The sequence below is a fragment of the Delphinus delphis genome, chromosome 7, assembly GCF_949987515.2.
Source record: "Delphinus delphis chromosome 7, mDelDel1.2, whole genome shotgun sequence".
NCBI lineage: Eukaryota > Metazoa > Chordata > Mammalia > Artiodactyla > Delphinidae > Delphinus > Delphinus delphis.
Window position 1 is genome coordinate 109,779,482 of NC_082689.1, and position 23,576 is coordinate 109,803,057.

General features: G+C 47.9%; 1 protein-coding gene across 4 annotated transcripts; it reads right to left on the reverse strand.

The window, feature by feature from the left end:
• Nucleotides 1-995: 995 nt before the first annotated feature.
• Nucleotides 996-21,632, reverse strand: AMMECR1L (AMMECR1 like). Of its 4 annotated transcripts, XM_060016994.1 has the most exons (8): nucleotides 21,352-21,632; nucleotides 19,728-19,837; nucleotides 11,324-11,768; nucleotides 9,198-9,308; nucleotides 8,779-8,893; nucleotides 8,033-8,123; nucleotides 6,425-6,521; nucleotides 996-4,735 (listed from the first exon to the last, which is right to left on the reverse strand). In XM_060016994.1, exons 3-8 carry the CDS (start codon nucleotides 11,728-11,730, stop codon nucleotides 4,624-4,626), a joined length of 933 nt encoding a protein of 310 aa, XP_059872977.1. In that variant the 5' UTR covers nucleotides 11,731-11,768; nucleotides 19,728-19,837; nucleotides 21,352-21,632; the 3' UTR covers nucleotides 996-4,623. The 4 variants fall into 4 exon arrangements, with proteins under 4 accessions (XP_059872977.1, XP_059872978.1, XP_059872980.1 ...); XM_060016995.1 differs by lacking the exon at nucleotides 19,728-19,837; XM_060016997.1 differs by lacking the exons at nucleotides 19,728-19,837; nucleotides 21,352-21,632 and adding an exon at nucleotides 14,540-14,571.
• Between the last annotated feature and the right edge of the window lie 1,944 nt (nucleotides 21,633-23,576).

Here is a 23,576-nt window from a genome sequence, read left to right on the forward strand (position 1 = left end):
TGGCAAATTTTGTGTTATATATATTTTACCACCACCAAAAACAAACAAACAAAAATGGAATTCCATGCTGTTTAACTGCAAATATGGAATACTAATCTCTAGAACTATAATTTCTCTTGAAGGAACAGAATTCCTCTCACACACCCCAGAGTTATTACCAAAGTCTGTTTAACCAGTTGTTGTGATCTATTTCCAAAATTATCATCTAACCCTGACAGCGTACACCTGTGGCCAAGTTGTAAGGGCTTCAGAACTGGGTATGTTAAAAAAATTTTTTTTACATCCTTGCAAATAAAAATTTAAACCAAGACTGACAATATCAGCATATGGATGTTTGTAAGGTTTGAAAAATTATTCCTTGCCATTTTCTCCAAACACACCTCATCCTTTCTGGGCCATCCAAAAGCAAGAAACATTTTCCCTTAGGTCAGACCACACCAACGTCCCAGGGTCTTTGTTTGGGTTAACCTCACCAAATGACATCTCAAATTTGAGCATCCCCCCCCACCCCCGAGTTCAGGTTGTAGCTTTCTGGGCAAGGTCAGTTTCACTGGAGAACCTAATGAGAACTATGAACCTTCTTTCTAGAAAAATCCAAATTTTAAAGGGTTCACAAACCTTAGTTCAGAAAAGTTGGCTCAAAAAACCCAATGGCATTTTTATGTAATGGCATTACATAAAAAAAAATAAATAAAAGTGCAAGGTTATTGGGTATCATGAACACCACACAAAAACATGCAGGCTGAATAAATATGATCTGGTTGGCTGTCTTTAAAAATAAAATGACTAGGGGCTTCCCTGGTGGCACAGTGGTTGGGACTCTGCCTGCCAGTGCAGGGGACACGGGTTCCAGCCCTGGTCCAGGGGGATCCCACGTGCCGCGGAGCAACTAAGCCTGGGCGCCACAACTACTGAGCCTGCGCTCTGGAGCCCGCGTCCACAAGTGCTGAGGCCCACGCTCCTGGAGCCTGTGCTCCACAACGGGAGAAGCCACCGCAATGAGAAGCCCGCGTGCTGCAACTAGAGAAAAGCCCTCGCACAGCAATGAAGACCCAATGCAGCCAAAAATAAATAAAATTAAAAAAAATTTTTAAATGACTATTACTACTATTCAAAAAAAAAAAAAGAGGCAAGACAAAGAACAATTTTTACCCATTATGATTTATTCTCTACAATACTTTGTTAAAGAGTTCAATGATTTGCACTCAGAAGTTATATAGCCAAGAGGCAACCAAGTGTAATACAAAGAATTGGTCTAAAGTCTTTGCACTGAAGGCCATACAAAGTCTCTTGCTTCAGGGAAATAAGAATGAAAATAAACAAAAAAGAACAAATAGCTCCCTAGGCTCCAGAATCTCAATAGAAAATAACATCAACAGTTAGTGAAATTGTAGGTGTTAACATATCATGGAAAACAGATCTTGTGCAAATATTAAAATTAACACCCAGGACTTTTGTACAGATGATATTTATTATAAACAATAAAATATATGTAATGTCTCAACTACAAACCTTTCACGTTGAAAGGGTCTCTAACATGAGTTGCTTTTTAATATCATGAAGCGAAAAAGTTTAAGAACCTCACAGTGGAAACAATCCAACACCGACGAACTCTAGTGATCAGACATTCTCTTTTAGTTAATGGAGAACAAGGACAATTCGAAATTACAGAGAATGTCCTAGCTGTGGGTATTATGAGACAAGCCAACCTTCCAGACCAAAAGGCACTCACAGCTAGGGATGAAACGAACTCCGAACCAAACCAGCCAAGGTGGAGCTGGTTCCTTGAAAACAGTGGTTACTGTTCAGCTTGAGCAGCCCAAGGACAAAGGAAACACCGAGCAGAAAAACCTTCCCTTCTCTTCAAACCCACCACTCCCACTACGTGGACTGGCCGCCATCACTGCTGTGGTCAAGCACGTGGAAGGCAGGTCAGTTCCAGTTCGGAGCTGTCATCTCCCTACGCAAAGCTGCCACGTGGATGATCCAGACTTAGTATTTTTCCTGAGAGCCACCTGCCATACATCTTCAGGAGGTGACCTTGACCGTATACTTCCAGACCACTTCCTGACTAGGCTCCATTCGGGACAGACACTGACAGTGCCATTCCTCACGGGGCCAAACAGTTCTCCTCGGTCGACTCCTGAGTCCCCTCGCCAAGGCAAGAGGACCTCGAGTATCTCCACTGCTGGGCTTGGATGGGGGCGTGAGGGAATGTGCAGGGAGTCAGGCTTCTTCACTCCAGAAAGTGGAGAGAGCCCACGGAGCCCTCGTCAGTGTGGTGCTGGGCTTCAGGAGCCCGATTCTTGTGCACTGCTATTTTTCCCCCCCATTTCCTGGGTTTTAAAATCTTCTGTTCATTTTCTTAAATGGCAGGTATCCTACCCCACCCTCAATAAAATAAAAAAACATACTATACGTTGGGGGAGACAAATAGGGCAACATTTCTACGAGGAAAAAATAGGCTTGAAAGAGCATGGCACTGAAAATGCTTGCATGACCAGTCTCACTGAGCGTGCTCAGGGGTGAAAGTTTAGCACCATTTTTTTTGCTTTTTTTAAACTTTAGAAATTAAACACAACTTTCAACATAGAAGACTTGAACAGGAATGAGTGTAGCCCTATGTATCAATACTGTTGTACAAATTGGAGGTGGGCGGTTTAGTCCAGAGCTGCTGACCACCCTGACATCGATCCATGGCACCTAAGAGTAACTGCCGTCACATTTATTTGCAACAAGACATTTATTATTCTCAGCAGCAGGAAATCACGAAACAACCCCTTCCTCTTTGGGAGCCTGTTTTCACGAACACCGCGAGGGAAAGGCGGCGGCGTGCAGCAGCCCAGCCCGCGCATCCAGACGTCAGCCGGCGCTTCCCTTGCCCGTTCCACACCCTCGCCAACAGCAGAGGACTGTGCCGAGCTCACCTGCTCACCCTTACCCATCTCTTCAAGGAACGAGACAACTATGCCTAGAATGGCACGTGTGTCGTTCCTCAGATTGTGCCTCTGCTCCCCCTCCCCCGTTCCTGGCAGAAGCAAACCCCAAAGACCCTTTGACTTGAACATCTGCCCATTTTCGGAAAGCCACACCACTACCACATAAACATTAAAAATAAATTAAATCAAAACATTGTGTTCACTGGGTTGACACCCAATCCGCGTCGAGAGTTCTCTAAACACGTTGTTGAAAACCAGTGTATCACCCGTAGGGTCCTTTCTTCCAAGTGGCCACCTCTTCCTGTGAATCATTTCAGCAGTGCCTCTGTGACCATGTTTTCAAAGCGTCTTCCAAGTCCCCAGCTTCTATGAACTTTGCCACCATATGAGTGAAGAATAGGCAAGAGGGAGGAGAAACTTGCTGACAGGTATTTGGAATCAGCAACAACAAGAAAGGGAAATATGCCACATGAAAGGATGAATGACCTAGAATAAAATGAGCTATTTGGAACTCTGCCATGGTGGGGTAAAGATTCCCGGCATGTTAGGCAAGATAAAGATTCACCTTGTTTAATGACACAGCTTTGTTCTAAAGTCCTGTAAGGACTGTAACAGCAACAGTTTTCCCACTTCTACAGGCAAACTAGAAAAAGGAACTCCTCTGCTTAAAGGTCTCTCAGGATGTTTGCCGGAACAGAAAAACAGCTTAGAGACCCTGGATTCTCTCCTATGCCGACGTGCCCTTCTAGAGCCCGACCCAAGTGCTTGTCTGAACACCTCTGCCCTCTGAGAACCCAGATCCAGCTATAGGCACTGCCACCAGTAGAGGAGTGAGGTAGCCGGGTGGTAAGGAAGAGGTCTCTCCCTCGACACTGCATGCAGCGATGCCGTCAGGACCTCCCGCGGGCATCCCAGTCCATTCCTCTGCAGGCTACACCACAGCGCTCTGTTCGATACCAGGAGACTCAATGCAGGAAGAGTGCCAGAAAATCCAACTGATAGTGGGATGAGAATTAAAACCTTTGAGGCTAACTGAGCAATGAGAGCTGCAACGCCATCCAAAGGGCTTCTGATCTTGAGGTGGGTCTCTGTCCAGGAGCCGCAAACGACTCATGGTGCCCACGTTCGACCCTAACATGGCGTCCACTTACGAAGCATGGAGGTTGAGATCAACTCGTGGTATGCTATACACTGGAAGTTTAAAAAAAGGAATTTAAAACAACCTAAAAACGTTTCTTGTTGGTCTCCGTTGCCCAGACTGCCAGGGGAATACACCTACTCGATCTGGGGAGGCTGCAGGGGTGTGTGTGGGCTAAGCCTTCACGGACCATCAATTCCAGCTTCCACTGAGTGGCCAACACACAGGCAGCAAATCACCAGCGGCACCTGCAGCCAAGGTCTTCTGAACCCACACGGAATTCTCACTAGTCATGGAGGAGCCCCAATCCAACGGAACCCCATACTGAGGAAAGGCTGAGATAAGGCTTGGGCCCCTCAAGTTCTGTTTCATTCGATGTAACCCCGCCCCCCTCAGTCAGCTGGAGGCAGACTTGGCAACGGAAGCTAGCATCATAAAATGGTGCAGTAATAAAAGTAACTGGACCAGGAAGAGGAGGCATCTGCTCCAATGATGTCATAGCCATTGGTGGCCACGGGGGGGTGGGACTGGTCATGCAGCCGTGTGTCAGGAGTAATGATTGTAGAGGGGCGGGGCATGAAGAGCGCCATTCTGGAAACAGTGCTGTCGAGAAGCAATATATTCTGCATAACTGATTGTCACCTTCTCACTTCGGTACCTGTGTAAGGAAACAGGAAAGGGTATTAGGAACCCCAGATACTTCATTTTGTAGTCACGCGGCAGAGAAAACCAAAAGCTTATTCCACATTTTGAAAGAATAAAATGGAAGACCAAGAGCAATCTTACTTACAGAGAATGAAAGACGACAGCACAAGAGAACAGTGTTGTTATTACAAATGAACGAGATGGAAAAGCACACTCACAATTCACCCCTGAGAATCTGTTTTCTGCACATCCCACCTTTAAACACTTCATATGCTTATCACCAGGCTGCTCTTAAGCAATCTGCTACTAGGGTCTGAGTGAAGAATTTCAAGGTCAAATTACATGGGTAGCAGACTGGAAGATGGCTGCACCAATGCCCAGTGTAAAACGCATATCTACTTTCAGGTTAAAATGTGATAAATTTGACAGAAATGCAACCTCCACTTGCAGAAAAGCAACAAACAAGTTATTTATAAACTAAAAGGGGCACAGATACCTAATTCTGGGTCAAATTCTGACGAAGCAGGTTAAAAGATCCTGGGGCTATAGAGGATGGGTCTCACTTTCCAGATGAATATGCCATATCATATCACAGGGTCATCAGAACAGAATTCATAGCACTTTGGCCTTGCTCTGGAAAGAGCCATGAGTCAGGATGCGAAGCATGGGGTGTTACAAACCTATGGAGCCTACTACAGACCACAGGAGCTGGGTGTGACAATCCTTACCCAGAGCCATCTCTTTCCCACTGTAATCACTCCTCCACTGCAAGGTGATTATTCCTGAATTTTGACAGGGAAATGGCTGTTCAAATAAATTATAATAATAATGATAATAATAATGCTTTGTATTTGAAGATTTTTCTTTTTTTTGGAATCCAAAGCATTTCAAAAACACGGGGTTATCTTCCAGATAGACCTGTGAGGTTACGATATTGATTATTCAGCATTTCACAGATGAACGGGCCAACGGAGGTCCACAGAAACCCCACAGAAGCTAAACCTTTCAGTGTTTCCGAGTTCAGTAGGGATGGGAAGAGGACTGACATCTACTGACCACCTACTACAATGTTGCCTGGCCCTGGACTAGCACTTCTTCATACATTACCTTACCACACCCTGAAACGACCCCAAGGCATTACCATTCACCTCTTGCAGACAGGACATTTTTTTTTTTCTGCTCTGAGAGGTGGAAAAACTGGCCCAGGTCACACAGCTAGGAAGTGGTGGAGCTGGGACTCAGAGTCCAGTCCATGCATATTTTCCTACACTAGGCAGCCTCCCCGTAGAAGTATTAGCCGCAAACAGGCAGAGGCGTTTCCTTGGAACTATTCCATCAACAGGCCACCTGACTACATGTGATGACTTCAACTGACCCTGGACTTCTGTACTGAGAGCCTTTTCTCCTGCCTTCAGCCTTCCCGCTCAGCCTCCCAGCAAGTGGGTCTGACAAAGACACCCACGACCTGCTTAGCGGCTACTCTGCTCCCACTGTGCTGGCAGCTTAGCCGTGGACATGCCCAGGATGCTGGGGAGTCTCTGCCTTTGCTGCCACTGCTTCCTCAGAGCTTCCACCTCACCCATACGTCTTCGGTTTAGAGACATTAACAGAGAAAATTTTTCTCTTCCCCTGTCTGTCAAAAGTATCCTCCATCCAACCCCAAGTGAATTAAAATGACAAGGAAAATAAGACAGTGGCTTACCTGGTGAGTTTGATGGTTTTTCTGAATTCACTGGTAATGGGAGCCTTAAAGCCACCTTTCCTGAGCAAGGAGTCTATCGTCTGGATCTGATCCCAGTCTGAGGAGAAGGCAGGCACACCGAGGTCAGCGCACAGCGACACAAGAACGGGCCGTGCTCTGACACCACAGTGACAGAACAGAAGCAGCCCGGTCTGCTGCGGGCGGAGCAAGCCTGGGCACTGCCCCACGTCCCTGGAGCCCCGTCTGCCTCACTGGCAGTCCAGGGAGAATCCGAGATGTGAGATGACGCCCGACACACGTCACTAATGGCTGTCCCCAGGCCCCCTGCTTCTGAGTCTTTCCTGTCAGATATGATCCCAGTATAACTATCTAGCAGCAAACATGGTCCCAGCGTAGACCAGCCTGTAGGCCTAGTGCTGTAACCAGGGCTGTTCTGGGAGAAGAGAGAATTCATACTCTGTGCTTGTATTCCTTCGTGTGGCCTTCCTTCGTTTCGATGATTTCTAGGAGTCGTTTTCTACTACAGAGACTTGACAGCAGGAAGGAAACTATTCCTTTAGGAAGGCTGGGAAGGTGTTCACCCATCTACTGCTGTGTTGTTCTTGAAACATTTTCAACAGATATAACCAAATATATCAAACTGAAAACCAAAGAGAACCCCCTAAATTACTGCAGTAGGTGCCTTGATTTTTAAATTTTCCCAACCAGTTTTCAAATGGCAAAAGTGCTTGCTTATTTACCCATATTATCACCACATCTCACTCTCAGGAAGTAACTCCTGGTGTGCCTCCTTGGACAGAAATGCCAGATTTAGGATCTCAATGAAGCGGTTAAAAGGCTTCCTCCTTTTTATGTCGTATCCTCACTGCTTTTGAAACAGTTTAAACACAACGACGACGGGAACCAACAAGGCAAGCCCTCTCCACAACATCAGTTCGCTGATACACTGAACCGGATATTTTTCTCTATTCCAGGTTCACACCTAACAGATACATATTATTTTCAAAACACAGACCAGTTCCAAGAAAGAAAGAAAACTGGGTCATACACCAGACTGCACGAGCAGCATTTTAAGGTATTCTTCTAACTATGCTTTGAAAGAGAAAACCTGCCTGACCCATTTCCTACCTTTCATGTCCCACTGTAAGAGCTAAGTAGCTACCGAGTTCTTTCAAAACACAGGAGAGATTATGTTCTGCATTCTTCCAATTATCACACTGTGTAGTAGCTCACGACCAGAAGGTCAAAACCCACTAATACGGGCAACCTCCCTTTACAATGAACTCCAGAATATGACCAAGTTGACTGCTGGAATTTCCCTACAGTTAACCACTGCAGTTTTGGGGGCCAAGAAATACCACTACTCACTGAAAGTACGTGAAACGAGCAGCTGGGCGTGGGAAGTCTTTACCCCTCTTCTCTTCCCAGCTCCTACATCTTTGGGGGAGTTTCTCGTTCTTTAAGAACTTGACAGATATGGGGAGAGGAAGAAAGGCACTCATCCTTAGTTACAGTTAGGCTGAAAGGCAACACACTCCACTCTCCTGCCCTTTACTTGGCAGCACTATGAACTGTATCATTCACGGAAATTCCATGTGTCCAACTCACCTTGTTCCTTTGCAACCTCAGGTAAATATGTGGCTGTACGTTTGACGCCTTTTTCATTGACGAATTCAATTCGAATCCCATGGACCCCAACCTACAAAAACACACAACCGGTAAATGGCATTTACTCACTCTAGTGGAACTTCAATTATCCTCATATAAATCAACACTGCCCCTGACCAGCTTGACCCAGGGCTGAGAAAAGGGGAGGCTCTTGCCTTTCATGACTTACTCTCTCTCTCAGGCATGGAAGCCAAAGAAACTGCTGCTTTAGGGGAAGTGAGAGTCTACGTGCAGCCACCTCTCTGAGAGTACGGAGGCTACAGAAATAAATTCTCTCAGCAGTTCATCCAAAGATCTTGAATATTCCACCTTTAAGCTACTCCATTAAGAGAACATGCCACAGGGTTTTGATCTGGGCCCCTGACTCTGCACACATGGCTCCTGATAAGGGCTTACCACAAAGAATCAGGAATGTTCTCCTTTATCCCCATTCCTATTTCTTATTAGACATGGGAAAAGGATGTGCAACAGAGTAGACTGGGAAGAATGGGAGAAGAAAGCCTTCCCATTTCTTCCTACTTCTGATACCGCAGCACGTTTTCGGTCACCCAAGTTGCCTGCAATTCCTCCCAAGCTCAGCTTTCACATCCTCAGACCCTCGCTCAATGAAGGAGACACGTTACCATGTACTAACCCGAACCCAAATGCAACGAGAGACGCAGAGTTCCAAATGCGGCTGCTCTCACCTCCCAGTCCAGGTAATCACCGGCATCCTCAAAGTTAGTAAGGAGGGAGACAGAGCAGAAAAGCTTAGGCAGCTCCTCTCGGGTCAGGGGGGGGAATCGGCTGTCCTTAAGTGCACTGGAGGGGACAGAAAACACAAGTGAGGCTGCTCCAGGGTTGGGAGCCAACATCATGTGCCGAACGCTTATGGCTCTCGAGCTCTGCAGAAAACATCCACTATCCATCAGCCCGAGCATGCTGCCAACAACCTGACGCCACTAACTGCCTGCACTTGGACTGGAAGTGACTCACCGGATTAAGTCCCCTACATTTCCTGATTAGCCAAAAGAGAACACTTGGACTTCACCACTCAGAAGAGACAGGCAGTTTTTTTTTCCATTCTTGCCAATCATCTACCAGTCTTATGTGCGGTTGCCATTACCTGGTTAGCGTGTATTCCCTGAGTCCTGAATGAAGATTCATGGCTGAGAAGGTCCCAATGCAGCCACGAAGCCGCTTGTCCCGCCCCGTCTTCCACGTCACAAAGAGCGGACTGAAAGAGCAAGCACACATCAATCAGGGAAGAAGAAAGCCTCGGCTCCATCCCCGTTCATCTGTTCTTCCCCTCAAGGATGGTTTCCTGACGCGGGCTGTCCTCTCTGCCCTCTCCGAGCCGCGCAGCCCCAGGGTGTAAATGGAGAGGAAATCGCCACGAGGCACGAGAAGAAAGGCCCCTGCTCACAGCCTCACTCCACTCTACCACCACGTGGAGGTGCCGTTTTCTTCTTCCTCTGCCCACGACTCAACTCTTTCTTTCTTCTTCTAGTTCTCCATGTCTTTCTCCTCTTGTTTACTCTCTTTTCAGGTGTCTATGCTCCCAGTTCCACCTTCATGAAGACACACGGGGCCTGCACACCTTCTCCGCTCAACCCCACATCGTGCCCATCATTATTTCTGCCTCTCCTGCTCATAAATTCCAGAAAAAAAGAAAAAGTCTCCTCAAGAAAGCTTGTTCTTGGGGAATTCCGCGGCAGTCCAGGGGTTAGGACTCTGCGCTTTCACTGCCGAGGGCTCGGGTCCGATCCCTGGTGGGGAAACGAGGATCCCGCAAGCCAAGTGGCGCCGCTAAGATAAAATAAAAAGCTTATTCTTAGCAGAAGTTAACCACTTTCTAGGCCCAAGTCATGCTGCATTAGGCTACATCCGATTGACGCTGACATGTTTTAGGCAGAGGTTACAGGGCTGTCCCCTCTTCCTGAAATTCCTCCATATTCCTATGCCCTTACCTCTTTGATTCTTGAGTTAACACTTCTCAAAAGCAACTTAAATTTTTTAAGTTATCTAACTTTGATCATTATTACAAAGCAGGATCTCCCACCTACCCATCTTTTCCTTCCAGGAAAACACCTGAACACCACCAGCCAAAGTTAATGTTCCAAAACCTGCTCAAAAACCCTTCAAGAATTCCACTGTCTCCACATCCTACACTGCTGCGGCCACCACTACGCTTCCAAACCCACGTCCCTCTCCTGCAAGGGACACACCTGACCCCACTCAGATCAAGGCTTAGCCTCTCCACCGACTCAGTCCGGATTCTTCTGTTCACGGTATCGCACGGCAATACTTCCCTAAAGAGTGAGCACATTTTTCTCTGCATTTCTTCTCCTCTGACACAATCACAGGAGTAACTTCCTCTGCACCTCTGCCCAGACGGTGTGTGAACACTATTTAGCTTCTGTGTGTGATCTGCCAACTCAAGTCTTCCGAGAGCAAGGACTGTTTCTTCATACTCCTCCATTCCCTGCCCAGCGGGGCTAGGCACCGCCTCAGTATGGCATTAACAGTCGAGGAATGATGATCAGTCAGTGAATGCTCTAAAAATAAAAATAAACAAGCAGCAGTGCTCTTTACAGCCACCTCCAAGCTGCTTCCAACCGAGAAAGAAAGCATCGGCACGAGCATCTTCACCTGACTTTACCCTTTACACACATTCCTTATTAAAGTCATTGACACCTCGGGGGGACTTGGGACAAATAAGAGTCTTGAACTAAACACAGTACAGCAAATTCTGACATTCCTGGTGGGGTGCCGGCAGCCCCATGGGACTGACAATGAACCAAGTGAGGGGACCCTTGTTAAGAGCATCTCAGCTCCCACTAAATGAGCTCCTAGTCTCCCACCTGGCACCCAGACACTGGCAGGTCACTTGGGCTTCAACGGTGCTCGGGTCCACAATGGTGTGATGGTGTGACTTCTCCACGTGAGAGGTTAAATGACCTACCCACTGCCATTTGAACCAACAGAAGACCAAGAACGAAACCCTCCTGATTCCCGGAACATTACTCTGACAAGCCAACCACTCCTGCAAACACAGCCTAGTGCCCTTCCATTACTGAGCCCAGTGAGTGTTCTAGACATTGGCTGCACGTTTCTCATCATCCTATTCCCAACAACCTTTGCCCAAATCATGTTAAGCTTTTTGTAAGTAGCAGACTCCCTCAAGAGAATGCCCTCGACAGAGGCGTCATGCCTTTCTCACCATCCCCGACGCGCGACCGCTTTACTCACTAGGGGTCATTGGTGAATCTAGGAAGGCGTGGCTGTGGGAAGCCGTAGAGGTGACAGTAGAGGACGTCGAAGCAGTAGCAGCACATCTCTGCGGTCACCACCAGATTCTTGGTGGTGCTGGCAGTTCCATTGGGCCTGGGGAGAGGGCTCAGCGCTCCCGATGCGGGGTTCATCCGTGTAATGGGAGGGTTTCCAGGTCCCAGAGTTAAGTCCGACACGTTCTCGCGACCACCGCCGCCGTCCACATGCTGGTGGTTCTGAAGAGGCCCCACGCTGGAGCCGGGGACGGCTGTGGACTGGCTCCCGTGACCGTGCGTCCCACCTGCAGACAGCTTAGGCTTCTTAACCCCACAACAGCCTGCTGCCAGCTTGGGCTCCAGTGGGGGGACGCAGCGTCTTTTTCCCATCCTGAACCAGTGCTTGAGGTCTGGAATGCTGCGGAACCCTAACCCAGAAGAGAACATGCAAGCATTAACTCAAATGGTTCGCCGCAAGGAGAACACAAAACTCAAAGAGAAAGGGTCTCCATGGAGAGGGTAGGAGCCATCAAATTCTTTCTTGCCCAGGTCACATTGGTTGCAAAGGGTGGCAGACCAGTGGGCTAGAAGAGACCCTGAGTTCCAGACCGAAGGCGCCTAACCTCTTCCTCAGGGGGAGCTGTTTTCCATTTTCCATAAAGGTTATCATCGCCACGGACGGAGGCAGGCCACAAGCAGCTCCCTCTTGCCCAGGACTCCCTGGGCAGAAAGAAGGGTGGGGTGGCAGCCAGCGTGCAGCTGAATGGGGACGCTTCAAGACCGACTGGAAGACTGCACTTGACCTGTCAGGTGCCTCATCAGGACACTTTCTCTACTGTTTTAGAGGCTCCAAACTGAACCACCCTATTTTTAAAGAACCCCAGAGAAACTTTCATGCTTTTTCTTGTTTTTTTTTTTTTGCAGTACGCGGGCCTCTCACTGCTGTGGCCTCTCCCATTGCGGAGCACAGGCTCCAGACGCGCAGGCTCAGCGGCCATGGCTCACGGGCCCAGCCGCTCCGCGGCATGTGGGATCCTCCCGGACCGGAGCACGAACCCACGTCCCCTGCATCGGCAGGCGGACGCTCAACCACTGCGCCACCAGGGAAGCCCTGCTTTTCCTTGTTAACCACATCCTTTCCTCATTTTCCTCATCACTAACCTCAATTTCTGTGTAATTTTAGCCCCAGACCTCTATGAAGATGAAAGGCAGCAGCTGTTCTGACGAGAGCACGCTTTCTACCACCGGGCTCCCCTCCCACCTTTCCGTCCTCACAGCTGTCCTGCACAGCCTTACTCATTTTCTTTGGTTCTCCTCTGAACTCACTCCAAGTTCTACACTTCTGTCCTTTCAAGACCCCATTCAAAAAAAAGCTACAACCTGGCAGAAACCTTTATTCACACAAATGACCCAAGCTTCACAGCCCTTTTGTGAGGCAGCCATTTCTGCCCTGTCATAGCAAGGCAGACAGATGCAAAGCCATCAGCTTAACCAAATGCGGCATCAGATGGCCCAGGAAACCGGAGAGCCCCAACTGATTAAGGGGAGGAAGGAATCTTTTTCCACTGAATTCTTTTTCTTAAAAAGCCTAAGGTGAAGATACATAGTTATAACATGATCAAGATCCTTTCTGTTGTCTGTGTCTGTAATCAGCAGGCTCAGGAAAAGCGATCCTAGTTATTTCAATGTTGATAATACCAAAGTTTGTAAAATTCTGCTGACTTGAGAAAAGTACACTTTGTTTTTCCTCAAGTCATTACCTGTTAGTTGTAGCCCTCCCACCCAAAAAAATATATATAATCCCTACCTAAAATTTTCCCTGTGCTTTGAACACGTAGCACACAACTGCCTTTTAGGCACTGCTCTACTGTATAGTATTTTGATTGTAAATTCTACAACCTTTTACATCAAATTAGATATGCACGTACCCGTTTGCAATGCCGTAATTTCTACAAAAACAACCTGCCACTTTAGGTTGAATGAGATACAAAAATTTCACAAATATTGCTTATGTTCTTGATATATACTGACCCCTAACAAACACACATTTTTGTATCTAAGACAGTTCTTCGGAAGATGAAAGTTGTCTCTAGCAGAGGAATAGCAGCTTGCATGCTTCAATGTCTGGCCTGAAACAGGGGCTTCTTTTTGAGAAAGCCTCACGCACGTGATGCAGTAAAACCTCCAATGACTAGACTGTTCCTGAGCACGGATATCACTGCCTTGTTCGGACTGTTAAGAGAGGGAGCAGAAGATCTCGGTTAAAAATGCTGCCTCCACGCAGTGGTTGAGAGTCCGCCTGCCGATGCAGGGGACATGGGTTCGTGCCCCGGTCTGGGAGGATCCCACATGCTGCTAGGAGCCATGGCCGCTGAGCCGCTGAGCCTGCGCTTCCCGAGCCTGTGCTCTGCAGCGGGAGAGGCCACAACAGTGAGAGGCCCGCGTACGAAAAAAAAAAAAAATGCTGCCTCCAGAGTCAAATGGCCTGCGTTCAAATCCTGATTCCTCCAGGATTAACCTATGCCTCAGTTCCCTCAAACTGGGAATAACAGGAGCACGTGCCTCATGGGGCTGTTAGGAGAACTGAGTTTAATATGTGTCAGCTGCTTCCATACAGCGTCTGGCATAGAGTCAGCTGCTCTTATCATCTGGGCTTATCATCTGCTCCCACCAGGATGGAAACTTCCGGAAGGCCAGGACTTCGCTGGGCACTCAGGGCTTAGAGCATCGACCAGGTGCTCTTTAAACAGGATTTCACTGAATCCTCAAAACCACTCAGCAAGGAGGACAACGTTACCATCATTTTACAAAGGAGGAAACTTAGGTTTAATGAGCAAGATAATCTGCCCAAAGCCAGACTGCCGCTAAGTGGCAGAGTCAGGATTTGGACCACAGTCCATCTGTAAGACTCCAAAGCCTGGGTCTTCCCACCAAACCACAAAGAAGAATGAGGCCTGCCAATAATACCCATGGGATTCAGTCCCCTTCCTAAGGGCATGACTAAAAAAAAGAAAAAAAATCAAGGGTATACTAAAAACTAAAAGAATAGTTTGCAAAATCTTGCCAACAAAAATGGAGCAGGGGGAAAAAAAAACCTAAGCCCAAAGCCAGTATCTCCGCCATCCCGCTGACAATCATCAGTACCCCTGCCATTGTCCCTTGACTCCACAAGGGATGGCACTGCCCTCCGAGCTCTTACCTGACTTTCCACCTTGTGCATAACTGTGTGCAGGGGGTTTAGGACACGTGTTGAATGAAGCAGAGGGACCATCTCTCGAGAGCTACAGTTTTAACAGCACCAACAGGGCCCTGAGGCTCTGCCTCTAGAGAGCCCCAAAATTCAAAGAGGCAAAGAGGAGGGATAAAATAGGTTAAAAAAAGAAATCTTTCCTCATTCGCCTTACACCAAAGCACACCTGAACGAAGGGCGAAATGTCATGAGATAGTGGCAACTCAGGTGTTTCTCTGCAGGTGCTATCAGCTACCTGACTGTGAAACATCCTACAACAGAGCAATAGAAGGGATTTTCAAACCATGCCAAGGCAGGTGAGCTCAAGCCTAGGAAGGTTCTGCCTACACATCACGTACAATCACCGATCTGCAGTGGGGCATGATCACAACTGACACCAAGAGAATACGTTTAACAATTCCCCCTCCCCAACTATAATTTGTAATCTGTAGAACCCACCCAAATCTTGTGGTTCCTTAGGCCCGAGCTTTCTCTGGAGGCCACTAAGCAAACAATTCAACAGATATTCTCAGTTAGTGACCAAAGGCAGAGTTAGAGACCTTCTGCCTCAAAAATATATTAGAAGGCATTTCTTTAAAAATTTGTTCCATAGGGCTTCCCTGGTGGCGCAGTGGTTGAGAGTCCACCTGCTGATGCAGGGGATGCGGGTTCGTGCCCCGCTCCGGGAGGATCCCACGTGCCGCGGAGCGGCTGGGCCCGTGAGCCGTGGCCGCTGAGTCTGCGCGTCCAGAGCCTGTGCTCCGCGGTGGGAGAGGCCACAGCAGTGAGAGGCCCGCGTACCGCAAAATAAAAAAAAAAAAAAAAAAAAATTTCCATAAATTTAAATCTATAGAAAATTTCAAACATATGCAGCCTACTTACTCCATCTCCCCACCTCCTACTGAATTTTTAAGGTTTGTTTTTAAAGGGACCAGTATTTTACCTATCTGTCAGCGTCAAGCAGATGTTAAGTGAACGACAGGAAAGACTGAAAGTGCTGGCAGTGAGTACTTTTACTTACCATATCAACCTCAACCTATCAATTTCATCAGGTTTCTCTTTAAAGTGAGACTCTTCTAACCCCACTCCAACAAAGCGGGCATCTCACCACAGCTAAGTGTCCCAGACTCGGCTCCCGGGACTGTCCTACAACGACCAAAGACACATTCACTTCTCCAACCGCTCGGCTTCTGAGGGCACAGTGTGAGATCCCTCAGAATAATAGCATTTCAGTACAACAGACTAACCTGCTGTCTGACCAGCTAAAAACAAACACCCCAACGGCACAGTCTACCTCTTCTAGGACTGTGTGCATTTGTTCTCACTCTTCCCCCAAACCTCATAAACACTACCAGCAATGGTACACTGATCATAGTAGGAGCAAATAAATGTTACTCCTGTCAAGCTGGTTCATCTGAAGCAATTGGAATCAGGCAAAAACCCTTGCTTTGTAAACACATATCACTAAGACCTTCGGAGCCTTCAGCTGGTTACTCTTTCAAAGCTAAACTCAAGGGCCACTTTAAGGGCCAATGGCAGTGATGTCATTTTCCTACTGTCTGTCCACTTTAGAGCGAACAATGAAAAAGAACTAGTTAAAACTGGATTTCCACCAGATGGAGACAATACCCACACTTCCACAAAAAGCTGGAGGAAATAACAGGAATCACTGTGTTACCTCTTAAGACCGCCTAACCTAGCAAGTGTCAAATGAAGTAAAGTTGCTCTCAGGGTTGAAAAAGTCACCACACCCTTTACCTGACATGCAGTATTCAAGGGGTCCTGGCCTTCACGAGGGTGCACAACAAAGGCACCTCTCCGGCCCCCTCTGTGGGAAAGCTGAGCAGTGTGTTGTTGATCTGGGCCCAGTGGCCTACATAGCCACTTAAATTCCAGCCAGCAATGAACTCACCAACACCTTTGGTCTCAGAGGCCGAGCCGCATCTGTGTGTTTTCTTTCGCAGCACCTAACACAGCGCCTCGCACATGGTACACACACCAACAACCTTATCTACGGCTCTCCCAGCAATTCCATTTAAGTTAGCCTTCCTAATAAAAAGAATATTTACGGCACAACCTGACTTGTAGATACTCTTGTTTCACTGTGAGGTGCTGACTGTTGAGTGTGTCAGAAGCTGAAAGTGACCAAAATACAGGTATCTATTATTATCAACAATGTCAACTCAGGGAATTCCCTGGCGGTCCAGTGGTTAGGACCCGGCACTATCACTGCTGGGGCCTGGGTTTGAGCCCTGGCCGGGGACCTAAGATCCCGCAAGCCTCGGGGTGTGGCCAAAAAAAACAAAACCAAAACCAAACCAAAACACAACATCAGCTCTACTCAGCCCAAACCAAGGAGTGGTTTAATTCATAGCAAGGTGGAGAGCCAACGTGGACAATCCATTCTAAAAAACACGTCAAATATCCCCTACAGTAACTTCTTGGTTTGGTTTATGGTGGTAGCTGGCTTCTTGGCTAAAACACAGTAACTGGTCAGTCCTAGACTTGGCCGCAGGTGCTGTTCAACTGTAGGTTGCTCAAGGCTTTCCTTCCAAAGGACACACCTAGTTTCTAAACTGCACTTGAAAAGAATTTTCTTTTCTTTATCAAAGATGGGGCACTTTAAGAGCTACCCAAGGGAGCATTATTTGTCTGGAGGGCAATTTATGATTTCAGGGGTTAATACACAACTATACTCCAATAAAAATTTAAAAAAAAGGAGTTAATACAAATGATGTCTCATAAATTGCTGATGTTATAAACATAAACAAGGTGTGGAGACCAGTACTGAGGGGAGGATGTGAGGACACCCCGACAGACGTGGCTGGCTGGACAGGAGGGCCTTCCTCCCTTGCTAGGGGTCCCTTCCAAGGCTCCTAAGTCCACTGAAAACAACAAGCTGGTGCCTTCCCAGAGCAGCTCCCATCTTCGGAGGACACAGCCCAGGCTTTGGGGTTACTGTCTAGGCTCAAATCCCCAATCTGACTTACCAGGTACAAACTCAGGCAGGCTGTCACATCTCTGTGGACCTGGGCTCCTGCTACCACAGAGGGCTTAGCTGTGAGCAATTCACTAAGACATGAAAAGCATCTAGCACTTCTCTGGCACAGAACTACTATTCATTAAAGCATCTGCTATTACTAATACTAGGACTACCTTTACCGATAAAAGCAGGGTTTGTTATATAAATAACATAGCTCTGAGTTCTTACAATTTCTAGAGGGATAAATGTCCTCATAATAAAATTCTATTAAGAACTACCATGTAGAGATATTATTTTTTAAAAATTTTTATTGGAGTATAGTTGATGTACAATGTCATGTTAGTTTCAGATGTAGCGCAAAGTGAATCAGTTATACATATACATATATCCACTTTTTTTTTTTTTTAGATTCTTTTCCCATATAGGTCATTACAGAGTATTGCGTAGACTTCCCTGTGCTAGACAGTAGGTTCTTACTAGTTATCTGTTTTACATATAGTGGTGGGTATATGTCCATCCCAATCTCCCAAGTTATCCCTCCCCCACTTCTCCCCTGGTAACCGTAAGTTTGTGTTCTACAACCGTGACTCTACTTCTGCTTTGTAGATACATTAAAAGATCATATTACTAACATGGGGTTATTACTCTAATGACCTTGATGCTTTTCCTCTTTGGAGAGACATGCTTCTAATAAGTCATCCACTGTTTTTTTCATTGTGAGACACCAGAAGATATAAGGAATATTGGGCTGAGAGCTGTGCACAGTTCTGTTCTACAAGGGTCCTCTTTTAAGCTTGCAGCCATACACTAAAAAGAAACTAAATTTGTTGTTGTTATTACAGATACCTTGATATATACTGAGTACTAACAGAACTACTGAGTCAAAGCAGTTAGATTTCCAACAATAACCAGATTAAAACATCTAGAAGAGCCTGGAGGTGGAAAAAAAATAGAGAGAGAGTCATCTTTTGAAGCCCCAAACAGCCTATGCGGGGGCATGACCTTCTAACATAGAAAATGGATTTGGAAGGTAGGCAAAAAGCAAAGAAAAAAGAGGTCTCTGTATTTTCTTCTGTTATTATTTACTCTCCGGATGTCTATTCAAACCAAGCTTTACGCAGAAGGGAACAGGCTGCTGTTTCCTTTGTGACACAGAGTTGAACTGAAATTCAATTTAATCATTATTTGAGCAGTGAAACGGCACCTGAGCTATAATTCTGGCCTACTTATTATGGAACAATTCCAAGAAACAGATGAAAGACCCACAAACATTCTGGTCATCATTTCAAATAATCATTTCTACACGAAAGCCCATCATACACACATAAACAGCCAAAACATTTGCTGTGTGAAAATTTTCCCTGCGAAAAAGAGATCTACCTATACAATTGCTTTTAAAATTTACAGATTTAGAAAAATACACAGTACTATACACTTTCATGTCAACTTAGCTTAAGGAAAAACATGACCACAAGGAGTCAGATGCTCTGTTTTCCTTTTAGATCCCCTCCCTTTACTCTGTGAGCTATGGCAGGGTGCCAGATCCTTCTGGGCCTTGGTTCTTTCATTCGTAAAATGAAAATATTTGTCCTCTGCCTTCCTCACAGAGTGGCTGTGAGCCTCCAGTAAGATGCGAAGCGATCTGGAAAACTCTCTTACAAGTGTTTGCATACCGTTATTAACACATTTGAGGGGAACGCAGCAGTAATAAAAATTTTTCCAGAACTTGGTTTACGTGTAGACTTTTAATTATTTTTAAGAAAACAGTATCACCCTAGCAAATTCAGGGCAAAATGTTCCATAAATCTCTGAAGATTATACCCATGTGGAAGACACCCAATAATTGACCTTGACAGGAACTGCATTAACCTACAAGTTATGATCTTTGTCTTTAAAAAATGCATAATTTGGGAAGCGGTGGGAGACGCGAAGGGTAAGTGTAATACTACACCACCATCTAGGTCACTCTAATGGGATTATGGAAAATAAACTTGTCTTTACATATAAAGAGAGCAAGTGGAAGGATTCATCAGCTTTAGGACACCCTCACGGAAACAGAATAACAGAAGCGAACAAAGTAAACCTACATCCTAAAGTCCTAGCACAGGCCTAAAACGAAAAAAGAGAGCAAAAGCAACAAAATTCTAGTCTAAGTATGTCCAAGGTAATACTCACTGAAAGCAGAAAGTTTGTATTGCCAGGGGAACAGCTATAACAGAGGAGGGGAGCTATTTTGTCTCTGAAATGAATTTTCTTCCTTCCGATTCCATTCCTTCTTCCTGTACCTAAGATGGAAATGCAGGTGCAGTGAATGAACAAAATCAAGGCAGTGCCGGGGTAAGAGATGGTTTCTGAAAAACTACAACTCAACAGAGCAATTTCTAGAAAGAAAAAAAAAGCTAAGGAACAGGCTTTCTTTAATTCAAAACATTTCAAAGTCTAAATATAAGGCAGCAAGGGCAACCCCATGCACAAAATCATCTCATCCCTGGTGCCGTCACCAAGAAGGGAGGACGGGGGGATCAAAGGTTTTATTGAACCTGAACATTAACACACATTAAAACTTCCTCTACCACTAATTTAGACCAAAACTTGTTCTCAGGCCAAGATACACCATTTCAAGGTTCTCCACTGGCTTCAGAATACAAACAGATTCCCAAATCCTCTGCAAAGATGGTGCTGAAAGATTACTGGACAGCATGCCAGGGTCCTGAGGCCAGGCCATCTTGTTATCCCAGGTGGAGATGATAACTGTAGGTAAGAGTCACCCATCATACTCTTCGGCTGGCATAAATCTCTTCGTAATCTCTTCACCAACTCTCCCCAGCCCCCCCCCAGAAGTAGAGATGTGAGTTATTCCCAAAGATGTAAACAGGAGACTCCAGGCCCCACCCACTCTATCCTAGGAGAGGACAGTGAAAGAGGATAGGCCCAGAGGGATAAGGGTGAGGGAGTGTGGCAAAGTGAGGAGTTCAGATCAGGACAGGGGATGGAGGAGGGCGAGGAATGAAGGGCAAAGCTCACAGCCTGGGAAGGAGGGAGGCATAAAACCCACAAGAGTGTCAGGTGGAGGGCTGATGGAAACGGGGACTCTGGGTGGATAAGGAAGGACAGAATGAGGGTGGAGTTGGGAAGAAAGAGAAGAAGAGGCGAAAGCGTGCGTGTGAAAGAGAGTTCAGCAAGGAAAGGGCGAGATACAGTGGGGAGAGGAGAAGCCAGAGTGGGGAGGGACCAAACAGGCAGAAAGAAAGGTGAATGGTAAGGAAAAGGGGGTGGAAGGAAAGCGTGCGGCGCCGGGAGTAGTGGTGGGACGACCCAGCGACTGGTAGGGCAGCGAGGGCCGAGCCGCGGGGGTGGAATCCAGACGTCGGGCGGGGGAGGGGGCGGTGGGACTGGGGGCGAGGGCCGCCAGGCGGCGCCGGAGACCACCAAACTTTACACGACCCGAGACTGCTTCCTGGAGGGAGTGCAGAAAGGAGCTGGAGCCTCGCCCGGCCTCGCCTCGCGGCCCGGGGGCAGGGGCGTCCGCCCACCCCCCTCCCCAGCACGCCTCCTGACCCCCCTGCTCCCGGCGGGCACACGCGGCCCGCAGGCCCCGCCTGCCGCCTCCTTTCACCGCCGCCCGGGAGCTCCCCCCGACGCTGTCCCGGGACCCTCTTCCCGAACCCGGGGGGGACCCGCTCCCCGGCCCCTCCGGTCGCCCCGGGGTGAGGAGGCCCGGCGCGCACGGCGGCAGCTGGAGGGAGGCCGGCCCGGCGGGCACGGGGGAGGAGGGAGCGGCGCGGACCGAGTTTCCCACCTTTCCTCCTGGCCCAGACGCAGCCGGGGCAGACGGAACCTCTCGCGCTCTGCCTCCTCCTCCTGCTTCATGGAGCCATGCACCTGGGTGGGGGCTCCCGAGAGAAGCGGGCCGCGGGCGGGCCAGACGCGCGGCGCGGACGGGGCGGGGCCAAGAAGGCCGGCGAGGGGCGGGCGGAGGAGGAAGCGGCGGGGCGGCGGTAGCGGTAGGAAAGAATTGCTAAAGGTATTCCCCGGGGCAGCTGGAGGACTGAGCCGAGCCGGGACCCGAGTCTTCCGGTATCCCAGCAGCCACCGGAGGCAGTGAGGTAATGGAGGAAGAATGTAGGGAGTCCTCCAGTGGTCCACACGCCCTCTAGCGAGTCGCCAAAACCATAGAGATTAGGGAGCCATCGGAGCACCACCCCGCTATTGTCACGTGGCCTGACTCCGCGCACTTTATTGGCTGGCGCCGACTCTACGGGATTGTATTTAGGAGGCTGCTTCCCAGTCTTCGGGCCGAGTCCCCGGCAGTTGGAATAAAGAAGGCGAGGCGGTGAGGCACCGAGAGGAGGCTGGCCAGCTGGTTTCTCCCCCGACCCAGGTCACTGAGCGGGCCAAGCGGAGCGCCCGGCTGTCAGGCCGGCCGGCGCAGTGCACGCCGGGCCGCCTTGGCTTCTGCGAGCGAGCGCAGAGCGCGCCGGGAGTTGTAGTGTGGCCGGCCGGGCGGCATTGTCCGCGACGCGGCCCAGGTGCCGGTTGGGGACGTCAGCCGGGGTGTCCCGGCCTCGCTGCTCCGCCCTCTCCCGCGTTAGGACCCAACACTCACCTGCCCACGGCTTTTCTTCCCGAGCGCTCACGCTCGCGTCGCTTCCCCCGACCGGGCCGCAGCCTTCGAAAGCAGCCAGGAAGGCGCAGCTCAGACCAGCTTTAAATGCAGCTGACCCACTGGCTCCGGCCAGGCCTGCGGGGAGGTGTTCCAGGCTCGGCCTCCAGGCCAGCCTCCTCGTGGACGGGAAGGGGCAAACTACACCCGGGTGGTGCCAGGAGCCCACCTCTCTGACTTGACCCTGTGCGTCCCCAGCCTGGAGACGACTCAGGTGGAATTACCCACAGTACAGGCTTAATTCAATAGGTCGACTAAACACATTCCTCAGCACTATAGCAGGGCAAGAGCCTCAAACAGAGCACTACAAAAAAACTCAGTTTTTAAAAATCAGTAGTAAATCATTTTACTTTCAAATCCTTGCTATTTGATTTGACGACTTAACGTTTTTATTTTAATTACAGATGGATTTGCCCTAAAAGTCTTTTATTTCTGCCTTGCTCCCTCACCCTAACCACTCCAAACAAACCGTTTAGGCCCTGCAGTAAAGGCATGCCCTATTTGAAAGTATTGCCAGTCTTGTTAAGAACACACACTCAACCCCACAGTTTTGTTTATGCACAAAGGAATCCTTAACGTGTTTGTCTTCAAGGAGCAAAGAAAAGTACCTAGTAAAAAATGCAAATCATATCTAACAGTGAAGCTTTCCAGCAAAAACCTTCTGCTCTGGAATGCATAATGTACCAAAGCATAATAATATCTACTACTACAAGACTTTTAGCATAATTACCTGTAGGCAGCGAACACCAAGAGTGATTGGTGCCTCTTGGACCTGGGACTCACAGAGAACCTGGCAAAGCACAGCAGTGGAAGAAAGGGACAATGATGCCTTGCAGAACGGGAGGTCGATTTTTTTTAAAGCCATCTATAGCAGTCTTCATAATTCCTGTCACAGTCTTGATGAGCTTATCTGCTGTTGAGGCCCACATTGGCCAGATCCTAACCTCTGTCGGCCTGAGAAACTACAAATTAGATGATCACATGGCCTAGAGCCAGAAATGCAGGAGGCAGCAAGCCAGAGTTCATTTGTTTGTTTCTGAATTAGAAGACCAAATCCTGACTTTAAATAATCAGAATAAATTTCACGTAGTGAAGGTCTTTCCAGCTCAAAGTCTTAAAACATGGCATCTGGAAAAGGGCCTTAGGCTACTGCTCCCAGGGTGGTACTGTGTTGTCCTTAAACAGCCCACAGATAAGGGAGTTACTGCTCCCTGGTTATCAGGCTGCCAGGAGGTAAATGACGGAACCAAGTTGGATCTGAAACACTCTCAAAACAAAAACAAACCTTGCCTTGAGCTGTCAATGGCATTTTACTGAGAAGTCGGACCCAGACACTGCTGGTGGTGTTTACTGAAGCCAAA